A 27,294-nucleotide genomic window follows, 5' to 3' on the forward strand; every position below is an offset into this window, starting at 1 on the left:
CAAATGGTAAAAGACAGTGACATTGTGACTTGGTTTGAGGAAACACAAGAAAAGGTAGGATAAAGTATTATTTTCATCTAATTGTGGCGTGCATGTGTATATATATATATATATGTATATACCTTTTTCTCACCCGGAAAAGGGTGGAGTGCCATCTCCGGGTTGGGGAGGAGATCTTGCCCCAAGTGGAGGAGTTCAAGTACCTCGGAGTCTTGTTCATGAGTGAGGAAAGAGTGGATCGTGAGATCGACAGGCGGATCGGTGCAGCGTCTTCAGTAATGCGGACGCTGTATCGATCCGTTGTGGTGAAGAAGGAGCTGAGCCGGAAGGCAAAGCTCTCAATTTACCGATCGATCTACGTTCCCATCCTCACCTATGGTCATGAGCTTTGGGTTCTGACCGAAAGGACAAGATCACGGGTACAAGCAGCCGAAATGAGTTTCCTCCGCCGGGTGGCGGGTCTCTCCCTTAGAGATAGGGTGAGAGGCTCTGCCATCCGGGAGGATCTCAAAGTAAAGCCGCTGCTCCTCCACATCGAGAGGAGCCAGATGAGGTGGTTCGGGCATCTGGTCAGGATGCCACCCGAACGCCTCCCTAGGGAGGTGTTTAGGGCACGTCCGACCGGTGGGAGGCCACGGGGAAGACCCAGGACACGTTGGGAAGACTATGTCTCCCGGCTGGTCTGGGAACGCCTCGGGATCCCCAGGGAAGAGCTGGACGAAGTGGCTGGGGAGAGGGAAGTCTGGGCTTCCCTGCTTAGGCTGCTGCCCCCGCGACCCGACCTCGGATAAGCGGAAAAAGAAATATATATATATATATATATATATATATATATATATACAGTCACATAAATGCTGCTAAAAGCAGCTTATTTGTTCTATATTTACTAGAAAAGTGTGCAGATCTACCTAATGTTACCGGCAATTTAAGATATCTGAGAGCATGGCAATAAGAATTCTGGCAAGATTTGGTTATATTTTAACATTTATCTTATTTTTCAGAAGGCACCAAAGTAAATGTTATACCATGTTTTGATTCTGCAAACAGCCACATGTCTAAACTGTTAGAAATCACAGTCAGTAGTTCCATTGATCCCAGCACAGCTGAGGGGAATTTGTGATGAGCCGACTCTATTTGGTATTAAGAGATTCCAAACAAGCAGAGCACCATTGTCTTAAATGTGATACTGAAACAGACACATTGCCCTTTAAGACAAACACAGCTTGCAGTTGAATAAAATGTATATTGGTATACTTCTACTGAGAAAACTACAGTCACATAAATGGATGAGACATTGTTGACATAACTGCAGGGGAACTGTATGGCAAGAAATCAAAATGCAAGGCAGATAGTGACTGGTTACAAAGAAAAAGTGTTTTGTACTTACAAGTCCATCAGAAAAGTAATGCAAAAAATCCAATAAAACAAAAACTGTCATATGCTAGCCCAGTCAAAATAATTTAATACTAGAACAAAAGTCAAAGCAAAAATGTTTGAAAAAGTAGTCCAAAAAAGTCACAACAAAGAGCCTGGAAAAAGGCCAGGACAGAGCAACAACTAAAAACAATTCTTACAAACGCATCAGGACAAAAAATAGCCAGGAGAACTGGAGAAAACAGAATGTGTTCAGCAAAGTTTTCGGGCATACATAAGTGACCAATGCAGATTAAAAGAACCACAACCAAGCTCACTGCAGCAAGGCTTAAGAAGGCCTGATTGCCAAATTCTCCTGGCTTCACCCCCTGTCTAAAGAACCACAGAATTCCCAAAACCCAACAATATTGTCCCTAAGTTTTTTATTTAAAAACTTTTAAATAAAAAATGTACAAATTCTAACTGTTTCTGTATCTATAGTGAAGTATATTTATGTAGCGCTTTTCTCTAGTCACTCAAAGCGCTTTACATAGTGAAACCCAATATCTAAGTTACATTTAAACCAGTCTGGGTGGCACTGGGAGCAGGTGGGCAGTGACTAGAATGGCGGAAGTGGGGATTAAACCTGCCACCCTCACCTGCTGGCACGGCCGCGCTATCAATCGAGCCACGCCACCTCAATATAGCAAATATCCCCATTCCACAAATACTGGCAAAACATTCTTGTATGTTACCCTTGACTGCAGTACAGAAGGCTATAGGAATCCCTCCATTTAAGATGTAATACGATTTGATACGATTTGACAGAATGTTATACAGTACAATCATAGCGTCGTTTAGTACTCTACAAAGAACTTCTAAGTTTGTTTACATGCATTACACAAATTGACTTAATTTGGTTCAAACTATCCATCTATGTTCTACCGCTTGTCCCTGTCGGGGTCGCGGGATAGCTGGAGCTTATCCCAGATGCACACCCTGGACAAGTTGCCACCTCATCGCAGGGCCAACACAGATAGACAGACAACATTCACACTCACATTCACACACTAGGGACCATTTAGTGTTGCCAATCAACCTATCCCCAGGTGCATGTCTTTGGAGGTGGGAGGAAGCCGGAGTACCCGTAGTCAACACACGCAGTCATGGGGAAAACATGTGAACTCGACACAGAAAGACCCAAAGCACAGGAATCGAACGCAGGACCTTCTTGCTGTGTGGCACACGCACCAACCACTGCCTCACCGTGCTGCCCCTGGTTCAAACTAGCTTTTTTAAAACATGTTGTGGAGGTTGCCCTCCTGTGAGTTCTTCTGACGACAAAGATGCTCTCGTGGGCCCGGTAGTCTGGGTAACAAGTCTTTTATTTTCATATAGCGGTAGGGTTTTGCTTTCCAGAAAAATATCTCTCGGTCTCATGCGTCCGCTCACCAGCCACTCCAACCACGTCTCTCGTTCCGGCTGCTGCTAATAAGGGCGACAGGTGATTAGATAACAAGCACCAGCTGGGCAATCTACTCACCTGCCGCTGACTTCGATGCCGGTCCTTACACACCCCGCTACGCGGCAGGCCTGCAGACCACGCCCCCCTCCACACATGTGAAAACCCGATAACATTTTTGCATGCAGCATGTAATGTCTCCAAATTTAGACACTTTAGATAATCTAATTTATGTAGGACTATAATTAGTGGATAATCACTATCATAATGCATCATTATGATAATTATTAGTACATTTACTGAGGGTTTAGCCTCCCTTGTGTTAAAAAACTAGTGAAACCTGTGTTTCGAACTTTAATCAAGGTTCCTTAAATGCACCACAGTTCCACAGTTATGTGCTATGTTATGCAAAAGTGAACCACCAATCAATCAGTCAATCAAAGTTTACGTATATAGCCCTTAATCACAAATGTCTCAAAGGGCTGCACAAGCCACAATGACATCCTCGGCTCAGATCCCACATCAGGGCAAGAAAAGACTCAACCCAATGGGAACAACGAGAAACCTTGGAAGGGACCGCAGATGTGGGGACTCCCCCTTGGGTGACCAGTGGATACGGTTAATAACGTGAGAGTCCAGTTCATAGGGAGGCCAGCAGGGGATCCTCTTGTATGTAGACAAGTCAGCAGTGCAGAGACGTCACCAACTGATGCATAGAACAGTGTTTCATTCCGAGTCCGGACTTGGTACAGTTAGCTCCTCCTCCGTGGAAACTGATCTGTGGCCACCTGAAAACCTCTCCACACAGTGCAGAAAAGAGAGACAGCAGATCAACAGGACGCAGATTTCTGGCAGGGATATATGGTACAATACAATCAGCAAGATAAGATGGAGCTAGACCGTTTAGTATTTTATACATAAATAGTAAAACCTTGAATTTGCATCTAAAGTACACAGGAAGCCAGTGCAGGTGAGCCAGTATAGGCGTAATATGATCAAACGTTCTTGGTCTTGTCAAAAGTCTAGCAGTTGCATTTTGTACCAACTGTAATCTTTTAATGCTAAAGTAATAGGTTACAGTAATCGAGACGAGACGTAACAAATGCATAAATAATGATCCCAGCGTTGCTGGTAGACAAAATGGAACAAATTTTAGTGATATTACGGAGATGAAAGAAAGCTGTTTTAGTAACACTCTTAATGTGTGACTAAAACGAGAGAGTTGGGTCGAGATTATTCAGAGATTCTTTACCAAGTCGCCTTGTGTAATTGTTTGGTTGTCAAATGTTAAGGTGGTATTATTAAATAGGTGTCGGTGTCTAGCAGAACCGATAATCAGCATTTCCGTTTTCTTAGCATTGGGTTGCAAAAAGTTAGCGGACATCCATTGTTTAATTTCATTCAAACACACCTCCAGGTGACTACAATCTGACGTGTTGGTCAGCTTTAGGGGCATGTAGAGTTGGGTGTCATCGGCATAGCAGTGAACGCTAACACCGTATTTGCGTATGATGTCACCTAGCAGCAGCATAAAGATGCTGAAGAGTGCAGGGCCAAGAACTGAACCCTGTGGAACTGCACACGTTACCTTAACATAGTCCGATGTCACATTGTTATGGGAGACGCACTGAATCCTGTCAGTCAGATAAGAGTTAAACCACGACAAGGCTAAGTCTGACCTACCAATACATGTTTTGATACGTGCTAATATAATGTTACGATCAGCAGTATCAAAAGCAGCTTTGAGATCAAGTAGCAGCAACATAGATGACACATCAGCATCCGTAGTTAGCAATAGATCATTAGTCATTTTTGCGAGGGCTGTCTCCGTAGAGTGATTTACCCTGAAACCAGACTGAAAGGGTTCACAGAGATTCTTAGACGCTAAGTCTTCATTTACCTGCTGTGCAACAATTTTTTTCGAGGATTTTCGAGTAAAAGGGAAGGTGGGGCACTAGGTCAGAATCGAGGTTAGGTCTTTTGAGCAGAGGATGAATAACCGCTGTTTTGAATGCTAGGGGAACACTACCAGAGGAAAGTGAAAAGTTAATAATATTTATCACTGATGGTCCTAATATTACAAACAGCTCCTTGATAAGTTTCCCAGGAAGTGGGTCAAGTAAACATGTTGTTGGTTTTGTCCCATTTACCAGTTGGGTTAGCGATGCTACTGTATTAAACAAATATTTAGGATCGTTTTTATTGAGGTGGATCAGATTTGGGTAGTAATTAGTTTTAGCTGTGGTAAGAGCGTGTTTATAATTTATTAAACTATCACTCCATGCTTGACGGAAAACCTCAAGTTTAGTCGCATGCCATTTGCGTTCCAGCTTTCTACCTGATATTTTAAGAGCTCTGGTTTCTTCTGCAAACCAGGGGGCCTGACATTTAAGTGCCTTTTTTAGCTTTAGCGGTGCTATACTATCAATTTTGTTGCGCGGGGCATCGGTAAGGTTGTTAGTTAGGCTATCGATAGAGCCCACATAATTTGGGAATGGTGCCATTACCGAAGGCAGTAGGCCAGCAAGAGTCATAGTTGTGACAGCATTAATGTGGCAGCTGCTAAAGCGTTGGTTATTGGTAGCTTGCTGACAATGAGTCAAAACTTTTAATTTTATAATGTAGTGATTGGACATTACTTTAGTGTATGGGAGTACCATCACTTTGGAGGTGGTGTCACCCTAGATAAGGACTAGATCTAGCCTATTACCGTTGCAATGCGTGGGTTCATATATTATTCGTGTAAGACCACAGCTATCAATTATAATCTCGAGCGCCACACACAAAGGGTCTGACGGGGTATTCATATGGATATTAAAATCCCACATTATAATTATATTATCTGTGTGATTCGGTCAAACAACAAAGATGACTATTTATGGACAAATGATTATTCACAACCTTATCTTGTTAAATCTGAATTTATGGAGGATTAACTGCAGCTTCTAGAAGCCAGTACTAAGGAAGTGTGAGATGTTGGAGCAGACAAAAGCCGACAGAGTGAGGTGAAAGTGAACCGTAGCTGCAAAATGTGGAACTTGAAGCCAAGCTATTTTGACAGAAATGGAGGGCTTACTCATAATTAACTGGAAAAAACTGAGACAACTGTCCATCGTGTGAGTCACACTTTATATTGATCATGATACACGCAGCACGTCATGTGTTTTTACAACTACAGCACATACATGGTCTGGCTAGCTGTGTACAAACAAACATTAAATGTGGGCTAATACTTTACAGATACTGTAATACAAACGTTTGTATGATTGTTCATGTCTTTCTGTTAGTACAGATTGATGACTCGTTGCAGTGTTGTGCATTGCAAACTCAAATGCGTTTCGTGGTGACTTAGAAGCCAGTTTATTTTTTACCGTAGTTAGCTTCTATGGCTAATACCGTAGCACCCTGACGTGTTAGTACTCTAGAAAAAGAGTTGCTTCACCATAACAATGTCGCTACTGTTTGGTTATTATACAGGTTATGGGACATAAATGAAGTATTGTTGACGGTTTTTGAATGCATTTTTAAAGTGATTTAGAGGTAAAATTGATTGCTCCCAATTGCTGCATTGCTAGCCACCAAGAACGAGCCTATTTTAATACGTTAGAAAGCAAAAAAAATAAATAAATACAACTTTTAGACTTAGACTTAGACTTAGACTTCCTTTTTATTGTCATTCAAATTTGAACTTAACAGTACAGATAAGAACACAATTTTGTTGCATTAGTTCTTGGTAGTGCAGGATAAAAAAGCAATAAGGTGCATATATAATAAATAGATTACTGTACAGATAAATATATTGCAATTTTTCATATGCATCCACGTTTATGGATGTATGTTATATTGTCTTTTTATTCCAGCGAGTTAATCCACTATGGGGGGAATTGAGGGGATAGTTATGATGCGTTCAAGAGTCTTACGGCCTGAGGGAAGAAGCTGTTACAGAACCTGAAGGTTCTGTTACAGAACCTGAAGGTTCTGCTACGGAGGCTGCGGAACCTCTTTCTAGAGTCCAGCAGTGAAAACAGTCCTTGGTGGGGGTGGGAGGAGTCTTTGCAGATTTTCTGAGCCCTGGTCAGGCAGCGGCTTTTTGCGATCTCCTGCATAGGAGGAAGAGGAGTCCTGATGATCTTTTCCGCCGTCCTCACCACTCTCTGGAGAGACTTCCAGTCTGAGGCATTTCAGGTTCCAGTCCAGACAGAGATGCTGTTGGTCAGTAGGCTCTCTATAGTGCCTCTGTAGAATGTGGTGAGAATGGGGGGAGGGAGCTGTGCTCTTTTCATCCGATGCAAAAAGTGCATGCGCTACTGAGCTCTTTTTACAAGAGCTCCGGTGTGTAGGGACCAGGTTATATTGTCAGTGATCTGCACCCCCAGGAACTTGGTGCTGCTTACCATCTCCACCACTGTGCCGTTGATGAAGAGTGGAGCGTGGCTGGACTGGTGCTTCCTGAAGTCAACGATGATTTCCTTGGTCTTGTCGACGCTCAGGACCAGGTTGTTGGTTCTGCACCAGTCAACCAGATGTTTCACCTCCTCCCTGTAGTCCATGTCGTTGTTGTCACGGATGAGGCCCACTACTGTCGTGTCGTCCACATACTTCACAATGTGGTTAGTAGTGGACCTGGCGCAGCAGTCATGGGTCATCAACGTGAACAGCAGCGGACTCAGGACGCAGCCCTGGGGGGAGCCGGTGCTCAGGGAGATGGCACTGGAGGTGTTGTTGCCCACTCACAGACTGGGGTCTGTCTGTGAGGAAGTCAAGCAGCCAGTTGCATAGGGGGGTACTGAATCCAAGGGAGACCAGTTTGCTCACCAAATGCTGCGGGATGATGGTGTTGAATGCTGAGCTGAAGTCCAAAAACAAAACATCCGCACGTGTGTGTCCTTTCCTTCCAGATGTTCTAAGTTCAGGTGGAGTGCAGAGGAGATGGCGTCCTCTGTGGAGCGGTTAGGGCGGTAAGCAAATTGGTATGGGTCGAATGTTGGGGTAAGTCTGGAGACCATATATTCCTTTACCAGCCTCTCGAAGCACTTCATTATGATGGGGGTGAGTGCCACGGGGCGATAATCATTGAGGAAGGAGATTTTGGGGTTTTTAGGCACTGGAATGATTGTGGCCGTCTTAAAACATGATGGTGCCTCAGCCTGGGTCAGCGAGATGTTGAAGATGTCTGTGAGAACCCTCGCCAGCTGCTCTGCTTAAGCACCTTGCCTGGAATGTCATCAGGTCCCGGTGCTTTCCGGGGGTTCACTCTCCTCAGGGTTTTCCGGACATCCGCTGTGTCCAGGTTGAGCGGTTGCTTATCAGGGCGAGGGATGGATTTTCTCGCCGGAGTGGTGTTAAGTGCCTCAAACCTCGCAAAGTAGTTTAGGTCATTTAGGAAGCTGATACTGTTGTCACAGGGATGGGGGCAGCTTTATAGTCCGTGATGACCTGTATGCCCTGCCACATTTGTCTAGTGTTCGTGGGGTTCTCGAAGTCCTGCACTTTCTGACTGTGAGCACGCTTCGCAACCTTAATGGCACGGTTCAGGTTAGCTCTGGCTGTTTTTAATGCTACCATGTCGCCAGACTTAAACGCCTTGTTCCGAGCCTTCAGCATTGCACGTACCTCACTGTTCATCCAGGGTTTCTCGTTAGTCTGTGTGGGGATGTTCTTGATCACACTAACATCCTCCATGCACTTCTGAATGTATGCGGACACAGACTCTGCATACTCCTCCACACGTGTTATGATTATCGGTGGCGGCTGCCTTGAACATGTCCCAGTCTGTGGTTGCGAAGCAGTCTTGTAATGCTTCCATTGCTCCCTCTGGCCAGGTCCTCACCTGCTTCACTGTAGCTTGCTTCCTGATCAGCAGGGGCTTGTATGCAGGAATTAGCATCACAGATAGATGATCTGAGGAGCCGAGGTGGGGGGCGTGGTGCAACTTTAAACGTGTGTTTAATATTGCTGTACACCATGTCCAATGTGCTTTCACCCCTGGTTGCAAAATTCACATATTGATGGAAATGACGGAACACAGTTTTCATGTTAGCTTGGTTAAAATCCCCTGCCATGATGAAAACTCCCTCTAGATGTGTAGATTGCAGTTCATTGATGGAGCAGTACAAAGCATTCAAAGCTTCTTTGTTGTTAGCATTGGGGGGAATGTACACTGCTGTGAAGATCATAGCACTGAATTCCCGGGGTAAATAAAATGGCCTGCATTTTATAGTTAATATTTCTACATCGGGAGAGCAGTGACATGAGACTATCTTCCCATTTTTGCACCAGTTGTTATTGATGTATATGCAAACACCACCGCCTCGGGATTTACCAGTGAGAGATCTGCTCCTGTCAGACCGAAACATAGTTAGCCCCTCGATGCTAACTGCCTCGTCCGGAATGGATGGTTTCAGCCACGTTTCTGTGAGAAATATGGCGCAGCAGTCTCTCATCTCGCGTCTTGCATATAAATCCAGCTTCAGGTAGTCCAGTTTGTTCTCCAGGGAGCGGACATTTGAAAGCAGGATGGAAGGAAGCGACGTTCTGTGAGGATTAGCCTTTAGCTTTGTTGTTAGCCCCGCTCGGCATCCCTGCTTCTGCTTCCGATCACACCGCTTACGTCTCCTCTGTCGACAGTCCCCGCTGGTACTAGGCTGCGCTGCTTCACAGGTCGCTGGATGTAGCCGGCGTAGTATTCCGATGTTAGCAAGGAGGTCCAACGTATACGCATCTTTCGGTCCAATACGGCCCGATCTATCCACATCCAAAATTGTCTGGCGGTCGTACGTTACCACGGAGTGTCCACGCTGGAAGCCAGCCATGAAATTCACAGAATTTACTGGTATATTTGCCAAAACCTCTGCTGCCGCAGCCGAGCAGGGCGCCGCCATCTTTTGTCTTCTTGTGTCTCATAATGATTGTGAACGATAGGCACAATTTAAAAAAAGTGCAGTTCCCCTTTAAGTGTGTTTTAATTATTGATCACTATGGTATTTTGACCCAAGCATGCCACAGACTTTAAATAAGTTCCCATCTCTTCATAATAAATATGTGAAGACATTGCAAAAAAAAGAAATGGTATTACTTACATTTTTTGCGTAATATCTGCAATTTTTAGTCATCCAATTTACCAAACGTTTTAACCTTGTGGTGACCAGTCATTGTTTTGTTTCTCTGGATACAGCACAAACCAAACAGCCTATTCATTAGCTTATTTCTTTTCAGCTTCTGGATGATTGATTGTGACTCATGGTCGGACGTCTTTTGTCTTCCAGCTGCGAGCACATGCTGTGGACATGAATGGGAATAAAGTGGAGAACCCCATTGATCTGTATATTTTTGTTATCGACATGAACGACAACAGGCCAGAGTTCAAGAACCAGGTGTACAACGGATCGGTGGATGAAGGCTCCAAACCAGGTATTGCGGAATGATGCATACACTGATGAATGTTAAAGGCAATAGATACTTTTGTATTTCATTGATTAATTGTTATTTGTTTCCCCACCGTGCCTTTATTTAGCTGAATGCAGCTTCTGCGGTAAACAATAAAATCTGCTCAGAATGGAGCTGAGCTCCACACTAGGTTATTTTCTAACCACCAATGTCTGTTTTACCTTTGTGTCATGTAATTATTAAAACATTTAAAATATAAATTAGTTATTTCAATTCTATGACACAGTTGTGATGGTTGAAATACTTTTTTTATAGTACAGTATAATTGTAAAATTGGTGTATTTTTTATAATTTTTTTATATATTTGAATTGGACATTTCTGGAGTTAAATCAAGTCCATCACCCAATGCGGTATTCCACAGCAGTTAAGTACTAAAAAAAGAAGAAAAAAAAATTCACATACAAATCTAGATTTGTGTTATTCCAATTCTAAATAGATTCCTAATTTTTGAGAACCAATTCATAATTATTTTCTTAAGCATCACGTTTTGGATTATTACATTTAACAACTATTATTCATATTATTATTTTTTGATACTGTTGCTTTTATTGATTACTTTTTTTAGTATTGTAGTTAATAAGAACTGTATTCATATGTTTTCTCAATTGCCTTTTATAATTCTAAATATTGTAAAGCTGGGATTGAGTTGGAGTTGGGGTTGCTCGATTTTCTCTTATGAGATCACATATTGGGATTTTTGTAAATATTTTTTTTTGAATACATTTTTAAATACATTTTTAAAATTAAGTTTTTTAGCCCAACGCTGTGCATATAAGTTGTACGTTAGCAGCCAAGAGGAGCTTTTGTAACCTTTGAAAAGTTTAAATTCTAATGTACATACCATATGATATATTGCAAGAATTGTGTTTCATCGAAAATGGATTCTGAAACGTATCGTCACCCCAATAACTGAAATAAAATCAAATCGTGAGGTGCCCAAAGATTCCCACCGCTTGTAGGAATGTTAATGTTGGTCCTTTTCAATCGATAGGACCTAACTTACTCCAAAGTAGAAAAGTGGGCAAGGAAGAACAAAAAAAACACCATGGCAACTCATTTCATTGAACATTTGGCAGACCATGAGGGAAACTTAATGTCTGTTGATTTATTTTTTTCTTTTGCTATTTGATATATTTGCCGTCGCCCACATCTACCATGTTGGTTTTCTCACTCTTGGCTCCCCTAACCATTGTGTAGCAGACAACTCTCCGTGGTATGTGTGACATTCAGCTGAACAATAATCATAAAACAGAGAGTTTTAGACTTTTCGTGCTCCAGTGGTTTCAGTGGAAGGCCAATTACAGACTTGAATTAGTTTGCAAATTAAAGAGTCATTACGGGGACCTAATCCTGTCGGGCATGGTTTAGGACGCTCACACAAAGGGCTCGTGTTAAACCCCTTAAGAGTGCGGCTTAATGTAATTACCCTGGCCATGTGTGACACTTTCTTCATCTCCTTTGCATCTATCGCTTTATCTCCACAAGAAAAAGTATAAGAAGGACTGAATGTCCCTCCACTTCAAAACCCTTTCAGTAGCGATCCTATTCATTTTTGTTTCTCCTTCCTTCCCCCACTCACAACCATTCTAAATTCTTGCTGGAAGGCCCACACAGTGCTCCTGCTGGCCTCGTCATTTGCAAATTGTTGCTTTGAAATGTAATGAAGTTTGAAATAGGAGCTGTGGTTACAATTATCCTCGGACAGGGGCCGTCACTACTGTGATATCACTATCAGCGTCAATTAGAACTGACTTGGGCTGAGGCAGAGCAAGGAGGGAGGGATGGAGATTGGATGACAGGGAGCAATTCTCCACAGTTGTAGAGGAAGGAAAACACACCTGCATAACTAAAGCATGTACTTGTTTATAGTTAATGACTGTGAACGTTCTACAGTACAACATTATATATTTTGTATCATATTATATTCATGTGCATTGTTTTTTTATGGAAAAGTCAGATCGCAAATGTGACAAAATGTGTTTGTTTGTTAGGAACCTACGTAATGCATCTTTCTGCCTTCGACGCTGATGACAACACTACGGCAAACGGAATGGTGCGCTATCGAATCCTGTCCCAGATGCCACACAGCCCCATCCCTAACATGTTCACTATCAATAGTGAGACTGGGGATATTGTGACAGTTGCGCCTGGTCTCGATCGAGAGGTAGGTCTTCCCTGAGAAGCAGACACTTTCCTGTATGCCTGTGGAAGACTTCGTAGTAAGTGATGGGTCAGACTGTTTGACTGGCGCACCATGTTTGCAGATTCCAACTAATGACATTAGCTACGGATTTTATTCGTTTTAACGTCGATTTAACACATGGCACTCGACATTCCACAATCTTGGACACATCAGCTACAAACTTTTGAGTTTTTGTTTCTATATCTACCGGTATATTGTTGTCAAAGACACTGCACAAATATTAAGGATGACATCATCTCGACTACAAGGAAATAACTACACTTAAAGGGGAACATTATCACCAGACCTATGTAAGCGTCAATATATACCTTGATGTTGCAGAAAAAAGACCATATATTTTTTTAACCGATTTCCGAACTCTAAATGGGCGAATTTTGGTGAATTAAACGCTTTTCTAATATTCGCTCTCGTTGTGACGTCACATCGGGAAGCAATTCGCCATTTTCTCAAACACCGAGTCAAATCAGCTCTGTTATTTTCCGTTTTTTTGACTGTTTTCCGTACCTTGGAGACATCATGCCTCGTCGGTGTTGTCGGAGGGTGTAACAACACGAACAGGGACGGATTCAAGTTGCACCAGTGGCCCAAAGATGCGAAAGTGGCAAGAAATTGGACGTTTGTTCCGCACACTTTACCAACGAAAGCTATGCTACGACAGAGATGGCAAGAATGTGTGGATATCCTGCGACACTCAAAGCAGATGCATTTCCAATGATAAAGTCAAAGAAATCTGCCGCCAGACCCCCATTGAATCTGCCGGAGTGTGTGAGCAATTCAGGGACAAAGGACCTCGGTAGCACGGCAAGCAATGGCGGCAGTTTGTTCCCGCAGACGAGCGAGCTAAACCCCCTGGATGTCTTGGCTCACACCGTCCCTTATGCCACCGAAGATGATCAAGAGAAGAATATCGACCCTAGCTTCCCTGGCCTGCTGACATCAACTCCAAAACTGGACGGATCAGCTTTCAGGAAAAGATAGCGGATGAGTGTATGTCTACAGAATATATTAATTGATGAAAATTGGGCTGTCTGCACTCTCAAAGTGCATGTTGTTGCCAAATGTATTTCATATCAGAATCAGAATCAGAATCAGAATCAGCTTTATTGTCATTACGCAAGGTAACGAGATTGAGGCCATTCCATACAGTGCGATGTGTGCATGCTAGAAAAACAATGTGCAAATATATAAAAATATAAAAAAATGTAGAAGTGCAATGAATATGGTGTGAAATGAATATATACATGAAAAAAAACAAAAAAAACAACAGGGTGGTTGGTGGAATGGGTTATTGCACCGAAGAGAAGGCAGTTATGAGGGACAATGGGGCAGTCCGTTCAGGATGGTTATGGCCCTGGGGAAGAAGCTGTTCTTTAGCCTGTTTGTTTTGGTTTTAATGCACCTGTAGCGCTTCCCAGAGGGCAGCAGGTGGAACAGGTCAGAGCCAGGGTGGGTGCTGTCCTTGATGATGGCACTGGCTCTGTTGAGGCAGCGGGAGGTGTAGATGTCCGTCAGAGAGGGGAGAGGGCGGCCGATGATCTTCTGAGCCGTCTTGACCACTCTTTGCAGCCTCTCCCTGTCTGCTGCAGTGCAGCTGCCGTACCATACCGTAATACAGTAGGTCAGCAGGCTCTCGATGGACGAGCGGTAGAAGGTCAGCAGCAGGTCAGGCTTCAGGTTGTACTTCCCGAGGACTCTAAGGAAGTGTAGCCGCTGCTGAGCCTTCTTGATGATTGATGTGGTGTTGACTGTCCAGGAGAAGTCATTAGAGATGTGGACTCCAAGGTACCTGAAGGTGTGGACCCTCTCTACACGCTCGCCGTTGATGTAGAGGGGGGCAGGGTCGGTGCTGCTCCTCCTGAAGTCGACGATGATCTCTCTGGTCTTGCTGGTGTTGAGAGCGAGGTTGTTCTCCGAAGACCAGGCCGTCAGCTTCAGGACCTCCTCTCTGTAGGCAGCCTCGTCACCCCTGGAGATGAGCCCGACCACTGTGGTATCGTCGGCGAACTTGACGGTAAGGTTGTCACTGTGGGCCGGACTGCAGTCATGGGTGTAAAGGCAGTAGAGGAGGGGGCTCAGCACACAGCCCTGTGGGGAGCCGATGCTCAGCGTGCGGGAGGATGAGAGGTGCGGGCCAAGTCTCACATTCTGGGGTCGGTCCGTTAGGAAGTCCCTTATCCAGGCGTTTGTGAGAGGGGGGAGGCCAATAGTGTCCAGTTTATTGCAGAGTCTGTCCGGGATTATTGTATTGAAGGCAGAGCTATAGTCCACAGAGAGCATCCGGACGTAGCTCTGCTGCTGCTCCAGGTGGTTCAGAGCAGAGTGGAGAGCAACAGCGATGGCGTCCTCTGTGGACCTGTTCGCCCGGTATGCGAACTGGTGGGGGTCGAAGTCTGGAGGGATATGGTCCTTGATGTGCTGGAGAACAAGTCGCTCGAAGCACTTCATGATTACCGGAGTGAGGGCCACTGGTCGGTAATCATTCAGGCTGGTGATGGGAGACTTCTTCGGCACCGGGATTATTGTAGATGACTTCAGGCAGGATGGGATGACTGCCTGAGCCAGGGAGAGGTTGAAGATCCTGGTGAGGGGGGGGAGCAAGCTGGTGGGCGCACGTCCTGAGCACCTTTCCAGGTACTCCGTCTGGTCCGGTAGCCTTCCTGGGGTTCACAGCCAGGAGCACTCGTCTGACACTGTGCTCCTGTACAGTGAGTGGAGTGGCGCCGGAGCCCGGTGGGGGCGGGGGCAGGGCTGGAGCAGATGAGTGTCGCTGGGGGGTTTCGAAAAGGGGAAAGAAACAGTAAAGCTCCTCTGCCATATGCTGTAAACCTAGTTCATAGTTGTTAGTTTCCTTTAATGCCAAACAAACACATACCAATCGTTGGTTAGAAGGCGATCGCCGAATTCGTCCTCGCTTTCTCCCGTGTCGCTGGCTGTCGTGTCGTTTTTGTCGGTTTCGCTTGCATACGGTTCAAACCGATATGGCTCAATAGCTTCAGTTTCTTCTTCAATTTCGTTTTCGCTACCTGCCTCCACACTACAACCATCCGTTTCAATACATGCGTAATCTGTTGATTCGCTTAAGCCGCTGAAATCCGAGTCTGAATCCGAGCTAATGTCACTATAGCTTGCTGTTCTATGCGCCATGTTTGTTTGTGTTGGCATCACTATGTGACGTCACAGGAAAATGGACGGGTGTATATAACGATGGTTAAAATCAGGCACTTTGAAGCTTTTTTTAGGGATATTGCGTGATGGGTAAAATTTTGAAAAAAACTTCGAAATATAATAAGCCACTGGGAACTGATTTTTAATGGTTTTAACCCTTCTGAAATTGTGATAATGTTCCCCTTTAACATAACTCTCATTTTCCTTATCACTGTGCACAAGCGTGTAATTTATTTTTTTAACTTAGTATTAGTATTTAACTTGTTTTATTACCGTCCTTTGTTTTCGCAAAGATAGTGCACAAACTGTAAATGCCAAAATGTAACAAAAACTAAATATTGCGTAAAAGTTTTGGTGCAAATTAATTATAAGTCATAGGCGTGAAGAAAAGGTCAGAATAAATAAGTTCCGCCTTTTCTTACTCCTTTTCATACAAACCCCGTTTCCATATGAGTTGGGAAATTGTGTTAGATGTAAATATAAACGGAATACAATGATTTGCAAATCCTTTTCAACCCATATTCAATTGAATGCACTACAAAGACAACATATTTGATGTTCAAACTCATAAACTTTTTTTTTTTGGCAAATAATCATTAACTTTAGAATTTGATGCCAACACGTGACAAAGAAGTTGGGAAAGGTGGCAATAAATACTGATAAAGTTGAGGAATGCTCATCAAACACTTATTTGGAACATCCCACAGGTGAACAGGCAAATTGGGAACAGGTGGGTGCCATGATTGGGTATAAAAGTAGATTCCATGAAATGCTCAGTCATTCACAAACAAGGATGGGGCGAGGGTCACCACTTTGTCAACAAATGTGTGAGCAAATTGTTGCAACAGTTTAAGAAACACCTTTTTTCAACCAGCTATTGCAAGGAATTTAGGGAGTTCACCATCTACGGTCCGTAATATCATCAAAGGGTTCAGAGAATCTGGAGAAATCACTGTACATAAGCAGCTAAGCCCGTGACCTTCGACCCCTCAGGCTGTACTGCATCAACAAGCGACATCAGTGTGTAAAGGATATCACCACATGGGCTCAGGAACACTTCAGAAACCCACTGTCAGTAACTACAGTCGGCTTTGCTGGGCCTGAGCTCATCTAAGATGGACTGATACAAAGTGGAAAAGTGTTCTGTGGTCTGACGAGTCCACATTTCAAATTGTTTTCGTAAACTGAGGACGTCGTGTCCTCCGGACCGAAGAGGAAAAGAACCATCCGGATTGTTATAGGCGCAAAGTTGAAAAGCCAGCATCTGTAATGGTATGGGTGTGTATTAGTGCCCAAGACATGGGTAACTTACACATCTGTGAAGGCGCCATTAATGCTGAAAGGTACATACAGGTTTTAGAGCAACTTTTGTTGCCATCCAAGCAACGTTACCATGGACGCCCCTGCTTATTTCAGCAAGACAATGCCAAGCCACGTGTTACATAAACGTGGCTTCATAGTAAAAGGGTGCGGGTACTAGACTGGCCTGCCTGTAGTCCAGATCTGTCTCCCATTAAAAATGTGTGGCGCATTATGAAGCCTAAAATACCACAACGGAGACCCCGGACTGTAGAACAACTTAAGCTGTACATCAAACAAGAATGGGAAAGAATTCCAACTGAGAAGCTTAAAAAATGTGTCTCCTCAGTTCCCAAACGTTTACTGAGTGTTGTTAAAAGGAAAGGCCATGTAACACAGTAGTGAACATGCCCTTTCCCAACTACTTTGGCACGTGTTGCAGCCATGAAATTCTAAGTTAATTATTATTTGTAAAAAAAAATAATAAAGTTTATGAGTTTGAACATCACATATCTTGTCTTTGTAGTGCATTCAATTGAATATGGGTTGAAAATGATTTGCAAATCATTGTATTCCCTTTATATTTACTTCTAACACAATTTCCCAACTCATATGGAGATGGGGTTTGTACATGTAGAATTATACAAATGTAATCGCGTGATGTTCTTTTATGTAACATGTAAAGCATTTTTGAAACAAATATATCAAAGTAAGGAGCTCACTAATTATAAATTACATTTTGGCTATCTTGGTTATTGGACTGGTAGGTGTCATACGATATTGTGTTCTTCTGTTTTAGCCCTATTTCCTCTGTTGTACTCTTGTGTTGTATATTGGTTTGTTTGGGTTTGACTTTTCCTTACTACTTTCTGAGGAGGCTGCCGGTCGCTGCCAGCTTGTTCTTAACAGTAATCAGTGGGTTTTTAAAGTGCATCCCATGGAGTTGGAGTTTATCAGTTTACTGTTAGTTAGTGGCAAGGTTCGTTGTATGTGATATTCCTTTAGCATCCCGTATATTGATGCATCACACTTTTATACACTCCTAAAACCTTTTGTAATTTTGATGTTATGCAGGATGTCTTTAAATAAGCATTTCTTTTTAAAGCCTAAGCTTTGAGTTATTATTGGTTGGTGTCAACCTCTTGGCTGTTTCTCATTGTGATTTTTGCCCTTTTGGGCTTATTTTGTTAACTTTGTTTCTGCAGTGTGCCAAGGGCCAATAACAAACAAATAAGAGGCTACAGATAGCCCATGGGCCGCACTTTGGGAAGCTTTGCTGTCGAAGCCAGCTGTTTTGTGGCCGCTTCACTCTTAGAGCCTGATTTACTAAGATCCAAACAGCGGGCGTGTTGCGTGCGATTTCCTAAGACTGTGTGTCCAATTGAAAAGTGGTGCAGACCACCTTATTTAAATAAGGATCTTTTGTGTACTATACGGGGCATAATCACGGAGACATTCTCATTTACTGCACATTCATGTTATCATGCTTTTTGGTGTTTTGCTATGTTTTCAAACAAGCAGGTGGCATGTTAAACTTTTTATGGGCATTTTAGAAGCAATCTTGTAGTGCATCAACAATGAAATTACTATTTTTTATTGCCGAAGGTGCGCTCAAATGCACACTTAAAAACGTTTTGGTTTTTTTATCATATGAGAAATATTTTAATAACATATATTACATGAGAAAATAACAAATGTCATTAAAAAACACTAAAAGACAACAAAAAACATAAACTTAATTTGTTTTAATCAGCCTCTTAAAGGGGAACTGCACTATTTTTGGAATTTTGTCTATCATTCACAACCATTAAAAAAAGACATGACGACGGATGTTTGTTTTTTTTAATGCATTGTATCTCGTAAATAAATGTCTGCTTACTGTGGAGCCCATTAAACCAAATTAAAAAAAGCATCCAAAAACTGCCAAAAATACTCCATTGCCGTTCGTGACTTGAATATTAACCAAGTATTAGTGATATTGTTATCATAAGCGCTAAAGCGGACAAACACATGATCAACTGATCAGCTGCTTCTTCATTTCCTTGCTCGTCAAACTTTATTCTAGATCAGTGGTTCTTAACCTTGTTGGAGGTATCGAACCCCACCAGTTTCATATGCGCATTCACCGAACCCGAACCGTAATCATAAAATGATGTTATTATATTAAAGAAATACTAATAAAGATATATTTTACGAACGGAAAGTTACAGGAATGGACACATGATTCCATGTTTACATCTCATTGTGCAACATGTGAATGTTTTAGTGGGAACTAAATGCGATATCTGAAAGGGGTACACATTATTTCCAAAGTAGGACCCCCCACCCAGACATATGATACTAGTACACAGCTCATGAAAAACAATATGTTATAGTCATTGTAAGTGGGCCAAAACACTTATATTAGAAAATAATCTCATGGAAATGACTCCTGTCATTTGATTACAATAATAAAACATTGAACTTGTTATTTAGTCAGGTTTGGGACAGGTGTGCTGCTGCTGTGACCACAGTGCATTTGCACGTCTGACGTCGCTCACATGTGCTCCGCTGAATGCTCAAGGAGTTTTTGCGTTTGCTTACACATATGGAAAATTAGAGGGAACATTGTTAGGGGGTATCCATAATACGCCGACAGGGAGAAGTTTTTATTTACACGATGAGTCGGGTGTGTCTTGACCTCCGCGGCGGAAGCTCTGCAGAACCCCTGAGGCCGACTCACAGAACCCCTAGGGTTCGATCGAACCCAGGTTAAGAACCACTGTTCTAGATCATAAATCATGCTTATAAATAAATAAATAAATGGGTTGTACTTGTATAGCGCTTTTCTACCTTCAAGGTACTCAAAGCGCTTTGACACTACTTCCACATTTACCCATTCACACACACATTCACACACTGATGGAGGGAGCTGCCATGCAAGGCGCTAACCAGCACCCATCAGGAGCAAGGGTGAAGTGTCTTGCTCGGGACACAACGGACATGACGAGGTTGCTTCTCACCTGGAAAGTAAAAGGACGAGGACGTATTTCGTTAAGTTGGTATACTTTGACAGCCAAATTAGACCCGGGAATTGCGAGAATGACACGAAAACACGCTTGGTCTTGAGGGAAAAAATGAAACGTTGTGATGCGTTTTTGAAATGAATGCGCCACATATGCTTAAAATGAGCAAAATGCGTAAATATTAAATGTTAATATAAATATGCCCCTTACTACAGTACATATATACTTACATCATGTAAATAAAACTTTGATGGAGGTGCTTGTATCATGTCTTGGTGATCATGTTTAGATTGGCTATGTTCTGTTTGGTTTTTGCACTCCCTGTTTTGTTTCCATGACTACCAATCAGTTCACCTGTCCTCACGACTCACGCACCTGATTCATTTGAACTCACGCACCTGTTTTCAATCACCACATGACTATTTAAGCCTGTCATTTTCTGTTGGTCGGCTTGCCGACACCACATTCATGCTCTGCACTCTTGACACGCTGCTTACTCTGTCCAGGTCATAGTTCATGCTGCTCTTTTCTTGCCACGTAAGTTTTTTGTTTATTCAAGCCACTGTTTTGTACCTCCGCTGTGAGCGCCTTTTGTTTGTTCCTTTTTTTCCATAGTTCTGCCTTTATGCGAGTTTTGTTTTATTAGCCAAGTTTGTTCCCCGCCTCTTGCGCGCCTTTTGTTTATACTTTTTATAGTCTATTATTAAATCATGTATTTAACTTCACGCCATGTCCGGTCCAATTCTTATGCATCTCGGGAAAACAAACCACTTCATAGTCCTCGTCATGACAGCTTGGATGTTTTTAAGAGGGTTTATAGGCAATCTGATCGAAACTATACCGTGGCGGCACGCGACAGACCCAAATTTTATGTGAATTTAATGCAACACTCAAAGTTTGATACAACACCGTCTAATATAACGCAATGTTAGTTTTTTTTCCCACTAGAATCATTGTGTTTTTTAACAATTTATTATTATATTAACAAATTACAAACTTACAAAAGCATTCTTACCTGCAAGCTGCTTCCTGTTATCCTTTGCATCATGAGAAACACGACCTTTGCAGACATGCTACCAGATCAAACCCATACAAAATCTTTATGAAAGTCTCCAAACAGAAGGAATTTCAAAAATATAACTAAATAAAAATAACAAAATATCAACCCAGAGATGTCTTAACCTACTGGTGGATAGTGCCGGCCCCAATCTGTGACGTGGGAGCACAATCCACCATTCATGTCGTGTCACGTGAGAGCATTATCCACCAAGCAGGTTTGGGCAGCCGAGCTACAGTGCATGACTTTTTCGAAAAGAAAAAGGTAAAAAATAAGGACTTCTAAATAATATTGTCTCCAGATTAATGCGATCGATATTTTATGGACCCCAACGACCGCGTTATATCAAACTTTGAGTGTACGTGTCCGACTGGGGGCGCCGGCCTGGCAGCGACACGTCGCAACCTCACGTCACCCGTTTTAGATCATCACACTGGACACACTGCGTGTATGCGGGGGGGCTTTGGTACCTAACTCAACTCCCTCTGACAAAATGAGGAGGGAGATAATGTCCGGAGATTCAATGTCTGACGATTCGACGGCGAGGTTGATGTCAAAGTGTAATGGCCATAGGGGTCCATCGAGGCGTATATATATAATAAATATTGCCAGTCGCAATTAACTTGTGCTCAGCTGGGAAAATAAATATATATATATATACTTATTATGTCGTCCATTTACTTATTATAAACTGTTACAGGCGTATTTTAATAATCATGTTATTATTAAATATGTAATGTAAATAATATGTGGGGATATAAAAGGCATCTGGTGCTATCAGACCGGGCGGAAGCGGAAATTGACGTCTCAAACCACCTAGGAGCACCTGTCAGACCCAGTGTTTTTGCTACGGAGCCACTACATGGAAGAATCCTCATTTTTGCCCTTTTTTGTGGACTTTCCATTGGCCTGTGGAGAACCGGGACAACAGAGACTTTTCTAGGAGGACTTTGAGTTTGATGCACAGACGCGGTACCGTGAGTACGCAGCTGCGGCTTCCAAACATTTGATCGCTTGCCCGTACGTGCATGCCGCTATGTGCATGTCACGTACGTAATTTTGGGGACTTTGGGGAAATATGTGTTATATGAACTTTGGGGAGGTGAACGGTACTTTTGGCTGTGGTATTGAGTGTTTTGTGCAGGTGTTTGATTTATATTGGCGGGTTATATGGACGGGAGAGGGGAGGTGTTTGTTATGCGGGATTCATTTGTGGCATATTAAATATAAGCTTGATCGTCTTGTGGCTAATAGTTATACATGTCTTGTGTTTATTTAATGTATTAATCATTCCCAGCTGAATATTAGGTCCCACCCGTGACTCCTTAATTGTGTAGTGGCAGAGACACCCGGGGAACTTGGGTGCGTTTGTTACAGAATTGTCGAATAGTTGACTAACAAACCAACATTCCTCTGTATAAACACACACAAGGAAAAATCTGTCCAAAAGCCTTTGTTTACTTTGATGACCCACTGACATGTGACAAGTTATGTCAGGATACACACACACATAATTGTTTTCACGGTCACCTAGTTTGTGTAGCCATAAATGTTGTGACAAGATCCAAATGTGTTTATTTTGGCATCTTGGATGTGGCAGTGACGTGGCTGCAAGACAGATCTTTCTCGCTACCTGTCACCGCTGACAGACCTATTAACGACACATCACGCTGCGTCTTGTGCATGTGCGGTAAATATAGAGTGGAAATATTGGAGAAAAAAAATTGTCCTTGACACCTGTATGCCAAACAAAAACATACATATAATTACTACATCTAAACTTGATAAAAGACATGCAAAGGATGGAAGACAAAGTAGCAAGTGAAGGGTAAGTAAAGGGAACAATTTTAAATCAGTTGGAATAAAGTCAATTTGACACTGATTGTTAAAAAAAAAGTTGAGGCAAGAGAAAATGTCCCTGTTGGATGTCTAAATCATATTTTTATTCTGATTATATGTACCCTGTTAATACAGCGAGTCAGTGCTAATGTGGGATTAAACTCCCACCTCCAATACTCAAGCTCTCCTATCACACACACGCACACACACACATACTGGTTATCATTCGGAATGGGGACCAAGTTTTTGATCATCACTTGTGAGGACCACCCTTTCTACAGGTTGTGGAGGCATAACATTTTTTAGGTAAAATGGCCACTGCCCAGTTAGCTCATACACATCTTTAAATCTCTGGATTGATGAAGTAATGTGCTGATCATTCTTACTGGGGAACCTGGGGGAAAAGATGTATTATATTTCATGGGGACCAAATTTAGATAATTGTGCATAATTTACACAAATTTGTATGTGACTACTGAGGACCATTAAAAAAAAAAGTTCTTATTAAATAGTTGATCCTCAGAATAAAGCATTACAGCTTGCCTCTTATAGGAAGTTTCATCAGTAAACATGTTTTATGGGCCAAAGCTTAAAAATCACTAAGGCATCTTCAGAATGGATCTGACTATCATTTAAAAAGGTTTTCCTTTAGGGGACCTATTTTTATGTCCCCATACCGTCAGATGCCCCTAAAGGTGACTGTGTAAACAGAGCGATGTCCCCATTAAGTAAGCATTGCCAGAACACACACACACACACACACTCACACTCTTGTATTTGTTACCTTCTTGAGACCTTCGAAAAATGCCTACTGTAGCGGTTGCTTTAAGGACATAATTCACCACACCTGTTTGCTTGACTTTGTCGTCATTATTCACTGTCATTAGCATTCATATACAGTATGCAGTTAAGAGTGAGTAATTTGGTGCAGCCCCTTTAAGTGACCGTCAGATTTACCCAAAAGTGGGGGTTTGTTGTAACCGCCTTTTTGAGTCTCTTTGATGTAAGCAGTCATTCAGTCTCATCTTTGATGGAATAAACGACGCACAGGTTTTTGTGTGTCAAAAGATACTTACAAGCGCAACACTACCTCTTTAGGACAACCCTTTCTAGATATATAAAGACATGTATTTACAACATAAATAATATATACAAACTATGCTAATATAAAAAAGGTAAGCTTTTAGTAAATTTTGTAACAATGTAATTGGTTTTTAATCTTCATTATTTACGAATGCAGCTGAGATAGGCTCCAGAGACCCCCCGCGACCCTGAAAGGGACAAGCGGTAGAAAATGGATGGATGGATGGATTTACTTCAAGTTATTACAGTATGTCTCTATTCATCCATCCATCTCTATATATACGTATTTATTTTATTTTTTAAATAGATTTTGGCCAAAGGAGGCGCGTTTCAATTTCTTACACACACTTGTTATTACACATGTTGGCCAGAGGGGGAGCACTTTTAAAACCGACACACAGTCAATTTGAAAAATCCGTCCTTTTTGGGACCAAAATAGATAGATTTCACCACCAGTGGTGCAAATGAGACATTATCTATTAGATGCAATGGTTTTCTGTATTGGGACCATGATTTATGTCCTAACTTGTTCACCAGTCCTCATATGGAAGGTACTTTTACTTGTTGATGTCTCACGAAGGGTAGGAATACAAGAACACACACACACATACATTCTTGTATTTGTTACCTTCTTGAGACCTCCGAAAAATGCCTACCTCTTTGGACCACCCTTTCTAGATATATAAATATTTGTATTTATATCATCAATAATATATACATACTATGCAAATAAAAAAAGGTGCGCTTTTAGTTGTTTTGTTTTTTTAATTGTTTGTTATTTCATATGTTGACCAGAGGGGGAGCACTTTTAAAACCGACACAAAGTCAATTTGAAAAATCCCTCCTTTTTCGGACCGCCCTCATTTTGATAGATTTCATCACCAGGGGTGCAAATGAGACATTCTCCATTAGATGCAATGGTTTTCTGTATTGGGACCATGATTTATGTCCTAACTTGTTCACCGGTTCTCATATGGAAGGTACTTTTCCTTGTTGATGTCTCAAGAAGGGTAGAAATACAAGAACACACACACACACAATGTACATATTGATTATTTCTGATTATGTCTTGGTACAGATGAAGAAGTTTATGTTTCTCAAATTATGCTTCTGTCTAAGGTAATCTAGCCAGCGCTGAGACAACATCAACAACTTGTAGCTTCATTCTGTTCATTGAGTCGAGTGTTGTAAATATTGTTACTTATGCATGGGACTCCTCATTTTTGATTAAGGAAACTTCACTGAAACTTCTCAAAAGCAATACAGGCATTTACCTACCACTGATGTTTGCTCTCAGACTGCCAGGGCAGCTCAGCTTCTGCTAAATGTCAAAAGATAAGTGGTCAAATCTATATTTTTGTGTTGACATTTCATTGACTAAATAAATGTGTGCTAGAATGCGTTTAAATTTTGTTCAGAATCAACTTCCTCTGCAACAGCTGATGCGACTTCCTTCTCATTCATTCTCAAAGCGTCAGAGTTCATTAAATATCAAAGATTATTTTAGGACTGCAACGATAAATTCATTAAATAGATACATTTGACTAAAAGAAAGCATCAATCTGTATTACGTTGCTTTGATGATTTGTTGAATCAGTAAAATGCACGGACATTGTATTGATCCAGCGCACACAAGGGCAGTGTACCTATTAGTGATGCAGCTTGCGCTGACTGTGTGTCATGATCCGTGGTCCGGATCATGTTTTGTTTAGTTATGTTCTGTTAGTTTTGGACTTCCTTAGTTCCGTCTGCGCTTCCTTGTTTGTTTTTGTCACCATGGCGACTCATTAGTTTCACCTGTCATTTGTTGTTTGGATCACACATGTTTGTAATCACTGACTCTATTCAAGCCTGCTTTTGCCGGTCACTCGGTGTGGCTTCATTGTTTGCTTCACGCGAATGTCACGTAAGTTTTTGAGTTCAAGATTCCTGTGCTAAGCGATTCTTAAGCTTCTAGTGGTCCTGTGCTAAGTAGTTACCTTAGCTTCCCGTGCGATCGACACGCATCCCTCTTGTTTTGTTTTTGTCTATTTATATCCATTTATGATTTATGATAAATAAATAATTTCCTACCTCACGCCGGAGCCGTCAGTTTTGCATCTTGAGAGAACAACCGCGCAGCAAGCTGCGACCCTATTCGTGACAGAATGAAGCCACCTGTCGGTTCTCTTGCAACTGGCCACGAGGAGATAAAGCCGCGCTGGCGAAAACGGAAACCAGCCAGAAAGGCTTCGTTTCGCTGTCAGGATGCGTCGTTCCCCCAAACTCCTCCTCCGGACAGCAAGACTCCATTGGCAACCCAGTCTTCCTCGCCACCATTGTATGGTAATCCTCTCGCACATTTTGCCAAGCAGTTCACCGATTGGGCTGTCAGTCAGCTGGAGACTCGCGCGGATGACGTCACCCCGACCACTTGTGATGACGTCAGAGACGAAGATTTTTTTTTTTATTCTGTTAACTCTTTCTGTCAGCCGCCTCCAAAAGACTTCATTCCAAAAATTAAATATAATCAGGACATTTTTTCAAAAGTTAGATTTTGTCAACCTCAGTCACCTGATTTTTGGACTCCACCCCTAAGGACTCAGGCCCCGCCCACGTCAGTGACCTTTTCCTCTCGACCTCCCAAACAACCTCAGGGGGATGGGAGAAGACTTTCTGGACAATTTAAAGGGGAGGAGTCTACCCCCCTCCTGACCTCCCGCCACCCACCCTTAAAGACTGTTCTGGTATCCGCCCTTTGAGGGGGGACTGGGGCCAGGAGCTGTGCTGGTGAGGTGGCTCAGCTGCGCCCAGCCAGGCAGAAACCTCCAGTCCGTCCGCCACCACCAGTCTTTCGGCCTGCCAAGCCGCAACCTCTGGCCCGTCCACCACCACCCGTCCATTAGCATGCCAAGCCGCAACCCCCAGCTAGGCCACCTCCAAGGTCATGGCTAACCTCAGCCCGGGTGGGCCTGCAGACGCCACCATCATCTCCGGTGGACCTGCAGACACCACCATAATCTCCGGTGGGCCTGCAGACACCACCATCATCTCCGGTGGGCCTGCAGACGCCACCATCATCTCCTGTGGGCCTGCAGACGCCACCATCATCTCCTGTGGGCCTGCAGACGCCACCATCATCTCCTGTGGGCCTGCAGACGCCACCATCATCTCCGGTGGGCTTGCAGACGCCACCATCATCTCCGGTGGGCTTGCAGACGCCACCATCATCTCCGGTGGGCCTGCAGACGCCACCATCATCTCCGGTGGGCCTGCAGACACCACCATCATCTCCGGTGGGCCTGCAGACGCCATCCTCTTCAGCACCAGTTCCTGTTCCTTCTCCTCGACTAGCACCAGCTCCTGTTCCTGCTCCTCGGCTAGCACCAGCTCCTGCTCCTG

At 42.9% G+C, this 27,294-nt stretch overlaps 1 protein-coding gene across 1 annotated transcript in view; it reads left to right on the top strand.

The window, feature by feature from the left end:
• LOC133618808 (cadherin-4-like) overlaps window positions 1-27,294 on the top strand; it is a 628,483-nt gene that overhangs the window by 520,688 nt on the left and 80,501 nt on the right. Inside the window, exons 7-8 of the mRNA XM_061979541.2 lie at window positions 10,081-10,225; window positions 12,254-12,426. Coding sequence (XP_061835525.2) covers window positions 10,081-10,225; window positions 12,254-12,426 — 318 coding nt within the window. The remainder of the gene's footprint in view (window positions 1-10,080; window positions 10,226-12,253; window positions 12,427-27,294) is intronic.

The sequence above is a fragment of the Nerophis lumbriciformis genome, linkage group LG01 (assembly GCF_033978685.3).
Source record: "Nerophis lumbriciformis linkage group LG01, RoL_Nlum_v2.1, whole genome shotgun sequence".
NCBI lineage: Eukaryota > Metazoa > Chordata > Actinopteri > Syngnathiformes > Syngnathidae > Nerophis > Nerophis lumbriciformis.